Source organism: Callionymus lyra, chromosome 4 (assembly GCF_982586985.1).
Source record: "Callionymus lyra chromosome 4, fCalLyr1.hap1.1, whole genome shotgun sequence".
NCBI classification, from domain to species: domain Eukaryota; kingdom Metazoa; phylum Chordata; class Actinopteri; order Syngnathiformes; family Callionymidae; genus Callionymus; species Callionymus lyra.
In genome coordinates, this window is record NC_141821.1 from 645001 (window position 1) to 655000 (window position 10000).

Consider the following 10000-nt stretch of genomic DNA (forward strand, 5'->3'; position numbering starts at 1 on the left):
TCTCCTCCTCATGCCTTCATCTCTCCTCCTCATGTCTTCATATGTCTCCTTATGTCTTCATCTCTCCTCCTCATGTCTTCATATGTCTCCTTATGTCTTCATCTCTCCTCCTCATGTCTTCATATGTCTCCTTATGTCTTCATCTCTCCTCCTCATGTCTTCATATGTCTCCTTATGTCTTCATATCTCCTCATGTCTTAATATGTCTCCTTATGTCTTCATATCTCCTCATGTCTTCATATGTCTCCTTATGTCTTCATATGTCTCCTCATGTCTTCATATGTCTCCTCATGTCTTCATATGTCTCCTCATGTCTTTATATGTCTCCTCATGTCTTCATCTCTCCTCCTCATGTCTTCATATGTCTCCTCATGTCTTTATATGTCTCCTCATGTCTTTATATGTCTCCTCATGTCTTTATATGTCTCCTCATGTCTTCATCTCTCCTCCTCATGTCTTCATCTCTCCTCCTCATCTCTCCTCCTCATGTCTTCATCTCTCCTCCTCATCTCTCCTCCTCATGTCTTCATCTCTCCTCCTCATGTCTTCATCTCTCCTCCTCATCTCTCCTCCTCATGTCTTCATCTCTCCTCCTCATCTCTCCTCCTCATGTCTTCATCTCTCCTCCTCATCTCTCCTCCTCATGTCTTCATCTCTCCTCCTCATCTCTCCTCCTCATGTCTTCATCTCTCCTCCTCATGTCTTCATCTCTCCTCCTCATGTCTTCATCTCTCCTCCTCATGTCTTCATCTCTCCTCCTCATGTCTTCATCTCTCCTCCTCATGTCTTCATCTCTCCTCCTCATGTCTTCATCTCTCCTCCTCATGTCTTCATCTCTCCTCCTCATGTCTTCATCTCTCCTCCTCATGTCTTCATATGTCTCCTTATGTCTTTATATGTCTCCTCATGTCTTCATCTCTCCTCCTCATGTCTTCATATGTCTCCTCATGTCTTTATATGTCTCCTCATGTCTTTATATGTCTCCTCATGTCTTTATATGTCTCCTCATGTCTTCATCTCTCCTCCTCATGTCTTCATCTCTCCTCCTCATCTCTCCTCCTCATGTCTTCATCTCTCCTCCTCATCTCTCCTCCTCATGTCTTCATCTCTCCTCCTCATGTCTTCATCTCTCCTCCTCATCTCTCCTCCTCATGTCTTCATCTCTCCTCCTCATCTCTCCTCCTCATGTCTTCATCTCTCCTCCTCATCTCTCCTCCTCATGTCTTCATCTCTCCTCCTCATCTCTCCTCCTCATGTCTTCATCTCTCCTCCTCATGTCTTCATCTCTCCTCCTCATGTCTTCATCTCTCCTCCTCATGTCTTCATCTCTCCTCCTCATGTCTTCATCTCTCCTCCTCATCTCTCCTCCTCATGTCTTCATCTCTCCTCCTCATCTCTCCTCCTCATGTCTTCATCTCTCCTCCTCATCTCTCCTCCTCATGTCTTCATCTCTCCTCCTCATCTCTCCTCCTCATGTCTTCATCTCTCCTCCTCATCTCTCCTCCTCATGTCTTCATCTCTCCTCCTCATGTCTTTATATGTCTCCTTATGTCTTCATATGTCTCCTCATGTCTTCATATGTCTCCTCATGTCTTTATATGTCTCCTCATGTCTTCATCTCTCCTCCTCATGTCTTCATCTCTCCTCCTCATGTCTTCATCTCTCCTCCTCATGTCTTCATCTCTCCTCCTCATGTCTTCATCTCTCCTCCTCATCTCTCCTCCTCATGTCTTCATCTCTCCTCCTCATCTCTCCTCCTCATGTCTTCATCTCTCCTCCTCATGTCTTCATCTCTCCTCCTCATCTCTCCTCCTCATGTCTTCATCTCTCCTCCTCATCTCTCCTCCTCATGTCTTCATCTCTCCTCCTCATGTCTTCATCTCTCCTCCTCATCTCTCCTCCTCATGTCTTCATCTCTCCTCCTCATCTCTCCTCCTCATGTCTTCATCTCTCCTCCTCATCTCTCCTCCTCATGTCTTCATCTCTCCTCCTCATGTCTTCATCTCTCCTCCTCATCTCTCCTCCTCATGTCTTCATCTCTCCTCCTCATGTCTTCATCTCTCCTCCTCATCTCTCCTCCTCATGTCTTCATCTCTCCTCCTCATGTCTTCATCTGTCTCCTCATGTCTTCATCTCTCCTCCTCATGTCTTCATCTGTCTCCTCATGTCTTCATCTCTCCTCCTCATGTCTTCATCTCTCCTCCTCATGTCTTCATCTCTCCTCCTCATGTCTTCATCTCTCCTCCTCTCATGCTTGTTTACTGTCCTTCTAGTCCGTGTCTTCAAAGAAGTTTGATTATCGACAGTTTGCTGCCATTCCTTCTTCCAAACCCGTTTACGAGCTCCAGGTATAGCTGCATGTCTGGTGCACCTCCTCCTTCCTCCTCTTTCCTCCTCCTTCCTCCTCCTTCCTCCTCTTTCCTCCTCCTTCCTCCTCCTTCCTCCTCCTTCCTGCTCCACTGCAGTGTCTCTGGTGGTCCAGCAGGTGTCAGTAACTAACGTGGACTAATCTCCTCCATGTTGGGATCATCTCCCCTCAAGTGCTGCACGTTGTTGGAGTCATGGTGTCCTGTCACTCACCCGTCGGTCACCTGTCGGTCACCTGTCACTCACCTGTCACTCACCCGTCGGTCACCTGTCGGTCACCTGTCACTCACCTGTCACTCACCCGTCGGTCACCTGTCGGTCACCTGTCACTCACCTGTCACTCACCCGTCGGTCACCTGTCGGTCACCTGTCACTCACCTGTCACTCACCCGTCGGTCACCTGTCGGTCACCTGTCGGTCACCTGTCACTCACCTGTCGGTCACCTGTCACTCACCTGTCACTCACCCGTCGGTCACCTGTCGGTCACCTGTCACTCACCTGTCGGTCACCTGTCGGTCACCTGTCGGTCACCTGTCACTCACCCGTCGGTCACCTGTCACTCACCTGTCGGTCACCTGTCACTCACCTGTCACTCACCTGTCACTCACCTGTCGGTCACCCGTCGGTCACCTGTCGGTCACCTGTCACTCACCTGTCACTCACCCGTCGGTCACCTGTCGGTCACCTGTCACTCACCTGTCGGTCACCTGTCGGTCACCTGTCACTCACCCGTCGGTCACCTGTCACTCACCTGTCGGTCACCTGTCACTCACCTGTCACTCACCTGTCACTCACCTGTCGGTCACCCGTCGGTCACCTGTCACTCACCTGTCGGTCACCTGTCACTCACCCGTCGGTCACCTGTCGGTCACCTGTCACTCACCTGTCGGTCACCTGTCACTCACCCGTCGGTCACCTGTCGGTCACCTGTCACCCACCTGTCACTCACCTGTCACTCACCTGTCACTCACCTGTCACTCACCTGTCACTCACCTGTCACTCACCTGTCACTCACCTGTCACTGGCCTCCACGTCTCTCACAGACCGAACCAAACACTCATGTGGTCTCGCATGTGCTGGTTCATCTGTGAGAGAACCTCGTGATCGACTGGTCTGGTCTCGACTGGTCTGGTCTCGACTCGTCTGGTCTCGACTCGTCTGGTCTCGACTGGTCTGGTCTCGACTCGTCTGGTCTCGACTGGTCTGGTCTCGACTCGTCTGGTCTCGACTCGTCTGGTCTCGACTCGTCTGGTCTCGACTGGTCTGGTCTCGACTGGTCTGGTCTCGACTGGTCTGGTCTCGACTCGTCTGGTCTCGACTGGTCTGGTCTCGACTCGTCTGGTCTCGACTGGTCTGGTCTCGACTCGTCTGGTCTCGACTCGTCTGGTCTCGACTCGTCTGGTCTCGACTGGTCTGGTCTCGACTCGTCTGGTCTCGACTCGTCTGGTCTCGACTCGTCTGGTCTCGACTCGTCTGGTCTCGACTCGTCTGGTCTCGACTGGTCTGGTCTCGACTCGTCTGGTCTCGACTCGTCTGGTCTCGACTGGTCTGGTCTCGACTGGTCTGGTCTCGACTCGTCTGGTCTCGACTCGTCTGGTCTCGACTCGTCTGGTCTGCGCCTCCTGCTGTGTTTGCTGTGCTCGTGGTTTTGTTCTCCAGTGAGAACCTGAGGTTTTACTCCACATTGAAGTACAAGTACACAGAAATACTCTGGAGTACTTCTCTCTCTTCTCCTGGAGGAGGTCCGGGGTCGGGTCCAGGTTTATCTCTGGGTGGTGGACCTGTGGTGGGACATGTGGTGAAGGCTCCTGTGTCTGGTCCTCCAGTCTCACCTCGTTCTCTTCCTTCCAGTCTCCGGACGCCACGGACGACTTCCTGGCCGACGTGTCCGCGAGCGCAGGTGAGTCGAGCTCAGGTGTGTCGACGGAGTCGTACTCACAACCGTGTCCTCTGTTGTTCTCAGAGTACCTGGGATAAGTCGCTGCTCCTGTTGGTAGGAAGTTAGTGTTGCTGATCACGTTCTCAACAACACCTGCCCACCTTTGAAGTGACGTTTGACCCCGACTGATGACATCATAGATTTATTTGAAGTTCACTTTATTCAGTGACAGAAAATATGACAAAAATAATTTTCATTATTCATAAAAAAACTGTGATAAATTAAAAAAAATATAAAGTGTTTCATTGTTAGTCGGCGTCAGACGATCACATTTGTTCAAATCTGGTCAAAACCTCTGTCAACTGAGCTAACCAGCTTCGATGCTAACCAGCTTCGATGCTAACCAGCTTCGATGCTAACCAGCTTCAATGCTAACCAGCTTCGATGCTAACCAGCTTCGATGCTAACAAGCATAAGTGCTAACAAGCTTCGATGCTAACAAGCTTCGATGCTAACCAGCTTCAATGCTAACCAGCTTCAATGCTAACCAGCTTCAATGCTAACCAGCTTCGATGCTAACAAGCATAAGTGCTAACAAGCTTCGATGCTAACAAGCTTCGATGCTAACAAGCTTCAATGCTAACCAGCTTCAATGCTAACCAGCTTCAATGCTAACCAGCTTAAGTGCTAACCAGCTTCAATGCTAACCAGCTTAAGTGCTAACAAGCTTCGATGCTAACCAGCTTAAGTGCTAACCAGCTTCAATGCTAACCAGCTTCAATGCTAATTATCTTAAATGCTAACCAGCTTCGATGCTAACCAGTTTCAAAGCTAACCAGCTTCAATGCTAACCAGCTTCAATGCCAACCAGCTTCAATGCTAACCAGCTTAAGTGCTAACCAGCTTCAATGCTAACCAGCTTAAGTGCTAACAAGCTTCGATGCTAACCAGCTTAAGTGCTAACCAGCTTCAATGCTAACCAGCTTCAATGCTAATTATCTTAAATGCTAACCAGCTTCGATGCTAACCAGTTTCAAAGCTAACCAGCTTGAATGCTAACCAGCTTCAATGCTAACCAGCTTCAATGCTAACCAGCTTCAATTGCTAACCAGCTTCAATGCTAACCAGATTCGATCCTAACTAGCTCCAGTACGAGCTTGATGCAGAATCTGTCGAGGGTCACGTGCTGAGCTGGACCAGGTCTAGATGAACCTTCATGACCTTCAATGTTGAGCATCTACTGACCTCTACCTGAGCTAACACTGCACGTGGTCTTGACGAGTTTAGACGTTGATGTTCACTAACGAGTGTCCTTCACTGATGATGTCACGGCTGGAGGGGGCGGGGCTTTGGTAGCTGGTGGTGACGGTGCTCATTGGTTATTTGTTGACTCTCTACTAACTTTAGACCACCTTCAAACCACCTGACACTAACGACCAATCATGTCAAGGTGTGGCCTGATCGATGACCACTTCCTGTTTCTTAACCAAGTGGTTTGAACGCGAGTCGACGGGACTGTGTGGACATGAGGACGTTTGATCCGAGAAGTTAAGAGTTCACTCCGGGTTCACTCTAGGTTCACTCTAGGTTCACTCTGGGTTCACTCTAGGTTCACTCTAGGTTCACTCTAGGTTCACTCTGGGTTCACTCTAGGTTCACTCCAGGTTCACTCTGGGTTCACTCCAGGTTCACTCTGGGTTCACTCTAGGTTCATTCTAGGTTCACTCCGGGTTCACTCTAGGTTCATTCTAGGTTCACTCCGGGTTCACTCCAGGTTCACTCTAGGTTCATTCTAGGTTCACTCCGGGTTCACTCTAGGTTCACTCCAGGTTCACTCCAGGTTCACTCTAGGTTCATTCTAGGTTCACTCCGGGTTCACTCTAGTTTCACTCTAGGTTCACTCCGGGTTCACTCTAGTTTCACTCCAGGTTCACTCCAGGTTCACTCTAGGTTCACTTCAGGTTAACTCTAGGTTCACTCTAGGTTCACTCTAGGTTCACTCTAGGTTCACTCTGGGTTCACTCTAGGTTCACTCCAGGTTCACTCTAGGTTCACTCTGGGTTCACTCTAGGGTCACTCTAGGTTCACTCTAGGTTCACTCTAGGTTCACTCCAGGTTCACGCTAGTTTCACTCCAGGTTCACTCTAGGTTCACTCTGGGTTCACTCTAGGTTCACTCCAGGTTCACTCTAGGTTCACTCCGGGTTCACTCTAGGTTCACTCCGGGTTCACTCTAGTTTCACTCCAGGTTCACTCTAGGTTCACTTCAGGTTAACTCTAGGTTCACTCTAGGTTCACTCTGGGTTCACTCTAGGTTCACTCCAGTTTCACTCTAGGTTCACTCCGGGTTCACTCTAGGTTCACTCCGGGTTCACTCTAGTTTCACTCCAGGTTCACTCTGGGTTCACTCAAGGGTCACTCTAGGTTCACTCTAGGTTCACTCTGGGTTCATTCTAGGTTCACTCCGGGTTCACTCTAGTTTCACTCCAGGTTCACTCTAGGTTCACTCTAGGTTCACTTCAGGTTCACTCTAGGTTCACTCTAGGTTCACTCTGGGTTCACTCTAGGTTCACTCTAGGTTCACTCCGGGTTCACTCTAGTTTCACTCCGGGTTCACTCTAGTTTCACTCCAGGTTCACTCTAGGTTCACTCCAGGTTCACTCCGGGTTCACTCTAGGTTCACTCTAGGTTCACTTCAGGTTCACTCCAGGTTCACTCCAGGTTCACTCTAGGTTCACTCTAGGTTCACTTCAGGTTCACTCTAGGTTCACTCTAGGTTCACTCTGGGTTCACTCTAGGTTTACTCTAGGTTCACTCCGGGTTCACTCTAGTTTTACTCCGGGTTCACTCTAGTTTCACTCCAGGTTCACTCTAGGTTCACTCCAGGTTCACTCTGGGTTCACTCTAGGTTCACTCTGGGTTCACTCTAGTTTCACTCTAGGTTCACTCTAGGTTCACTCCATTAGTTTCACTCTAGGTTCACTCTAGGTTCACTCTAGGTTCACTCCATTAGTTTCACTCTAGGTTCACTCTAGGTTCACTCTAGTTTCACTCTAGTTTCACTCTAGGTTCACTCCAGGTTCACTCTAGGTTCACTCTAGGTTCACTCTAGGTTCACTCTAGGTTCACTCTAGGTTCACTCTAGGTTCACTCCAGGTTCACTCTAGGTTCACTCCAGGTTCACTCTAGGTTCACTCTAGTTTCACTCTAGGTTCACTCTAGGTTCACTCCATTAGTTTCACTCTAGGTTCACTCTAGGTTCACTCTAGGTTCACTCTAGGTTCACTCTAGGTTCACTCCGGGTTCACTCTAGGTTCACTCCAGGTTCACTCTAGGTTCACTCCAGGTTCATTCTAGGTTCACTCTAGGTTCACTCCATTAGTTTCACTCTAGGTTCACTCTAGTTTCACTCTAGGTTCACTCTAGGTTCACTCTAGGTTCACTCTAGGTTCACTCTGGGTTCACTCTAGTTTCACTCTGGGTTCACTCTAGGTTCACTCTAGGTTCACTCCAGGTTCAATCTAGGTTCACTCAGGTTTACTCTAGGTTCACTCTAGGTTCACTCTAGGTTCACTCCGGGTTCCCTCCGGGTTCACTCTAGGTTCACTCAGGTTCACTCTAGGTTCACTCCGGGTTCACTCCGGGTTCACTCAGGTTCACTCTAGGTTCACTCTAGTTTCACTCTAGGTTCACTCTAGGTTCACTCCATTAGTTTCACTCTAGGTTCACTCTAGGTTCACTCTAGGTTCACTCCATTAGTTTCACTCTAGGTTCACTCTAGGTTCACTCTAGTTTCACTCTAGTTTCACTCTAGGTTCACTCCAGGTTCACTCTAGGTTCACTCTAGGGTCACTCTAGGTTCACGCTAGGTTCACTCTAGGTTCACTCCAGGTTCACTCTAGGTTCACTCCAGGTTCACTCTAGGTTCACTCTAGTTTCACTCTAGGTTCACTCTAGGTTCACTCCATTAGTTTCACTCTAGGTTCACTCTAGGTTCACTCTAGGTTCACTCTAGGTTCACTCTAGGTTCACTCCGGGTTCACTCTAGGTTCACTCCAGGTTCACTCTAGGTTCACTCCAGGTTCATTCTAGGTTCACTCTAGGTTCACTCCATTAGTTTCACTCTAGGTTCACTCTAGTTTCACTCTAGGTTCACTCTAGGTTCACTCTAGGTTCACTCTAGGTTCACTCTGGGTTCACTCTAGTTTCACTCTGGGTTCACTCTAGGTTCACTCTAGGTTCACTCTAGGTTCACTCTAGGTTCACTCTGGGTTCACTCTAGTTTCACTCTGGGTTCACTCTAGGTTCACTCTAGGTTCACTCTAGGTTCACTCCGGGTTCCCTCCGGGTTCACTCTAGGTTCACTCAGGTTCACTCTAGGTTCACTCCGGGTTCACTCCGGGTTCACTCAGGTTCACTCTAGGTTCACTCTAGGTTCACTCAGGTTCACTCTAGGTTCACTCCGGGTTCACTCCGGGTTCACTCAGGTTCACTCTAGGTTCACTCCGGGTTCACTCTAGGTTCACTCAGGTTCACTCTAGGTTCACTCAGGTTCACTCTAGGTTCACTCCGGGTTCACTCTAGGTTCACTCAGGTTCACTCTAGGTTCACTCCGGGTTCACTCCGGGTTCACTCAGGTTCACTCTAGGTTCACTCCGGGTTCACTCCGGGTTCACTCAGGTTCACTCTAGGTTCACTCCGGGTTCACTCCAGGTTCACTCTAGGTTCACTCTAGGTTCACTCTAGGTTCACTCCAGGTTCACTCAGGTTCACTCAGGTTCACTCCGGGTTCACTCCGGGTTCACTCTAGGTTCACTCTAGGTTCACTCCGGGTTCACTCCAGGTTCACTCTAGGTTCACTCTAGGTTCACTCTAGGTTCACTCTGGGTTCACTCTAGTTTCACTCTGGGTTCACTCTAGGTTCACTCTAGGTTCACTCTAGGTTCACTCTAGGTTCACTCTGGGTTCACTCTAGTTTCACTCTGGGTTCACTCTAGGTTCACTCTAGGTTCACTCTAGGTTCACTCCGGGTTCCCTCCGGGTTCACTCTAGGTTCACTCAGGTTCACTCTAGGTTCACTCCGGGTTCACTCCGGGTTCACTCAGGTTCACTCTAGGTTCACTCTAGGTTCACTCAGGTTCACTCTAGGTTCACTCCGGGTTCACTCCGGGTTCACTCAGGTTCACTCTAGGTTCACTCCGGGTTCACTCTAGGTTCACTCAGGTTCACTCTAGGTTCACTCCGGGTTCACTCCGGGTTCACTCAGGTTCACTCTAGGTTCACTCCGGGTTCACTCCGGGTTCACTCAGGTTCACTCTAGGTTCACTCCGGGTTCACTCCAGGTTCACTCTAGGTTCACTCTAGGTTCACTCTAGGTTCACTCCAGGTTCACTCAGGTTCACTCAGGTTCACTCCGGGTTCACTCCGGGTTCACATCAAACGTCCACACAGTCCAGTCGACTCGACCACTTGAGAACCAGGACCTGACAAGATCTTCACACACTGGTCTCACCTGCTCCTTCAGGTCTGACGGTGAGTCCTGACGCTTCGACGGCTGCAACCCCCGCCCTGGAGGATCTGTACAGCAACAAGAGGAAGCTGAGGCCGAGCCGCCGCAGCCTGGAGACCGCCGTGCCCACGTAGCCCCTCGTGGACTCGTCAGAGCCAGTCTCGCCTTCACCGTCATGGCTGGTGTTTTATTCTTTTAGTGCTTTTATTTTGAGAAGAGGAAGTAGCTGTAGATGTGTGAGGTGG

At 49.6% G+C, this 10000-nt stretch overlaps 1 protein-coding gene across 14 annotated transcripts in view; it reads left to right on the plus strand.

The window, feature by feature from the left end:
• scrib (scribble planar cell polarity protein) overlaps positions 1–10000 on the plus strand; it is a 106175-nt gene that overhangs the window by 94870 nt on the left and 1305 nt on the right. For 8 of the 14 annotated variants that reach the window (XM_087788413.1, XM_087788400.1, XM_087788402.1 and 5 more), the window contains 3 exons: positions 2274–2348; positions 4220–4268; positions 9771–10000. The exon at positions 9771–10000 is cut by the window's right edge and continues 1305 nt beyond it. In XM_087788413.1, the coding sequence (XP_087644539.1) occupies positions 2274–2348; positions 4220–4268; positions 9771–9889 (243 nt within the window). In that variant the 3' untranslated portion in view covers positions 9890–10000. Of the gene's footprint in view, positions 1–2273; positions 2349–4219; positions 4269–4331; positions 4369–9770 lie in introns of all 14 variants that reach the window. The other 6 variants (XM_087788404.1, XM_087788414.1, XM_087788406.1 and 3 more) reach the window with 5 other exon arrangements.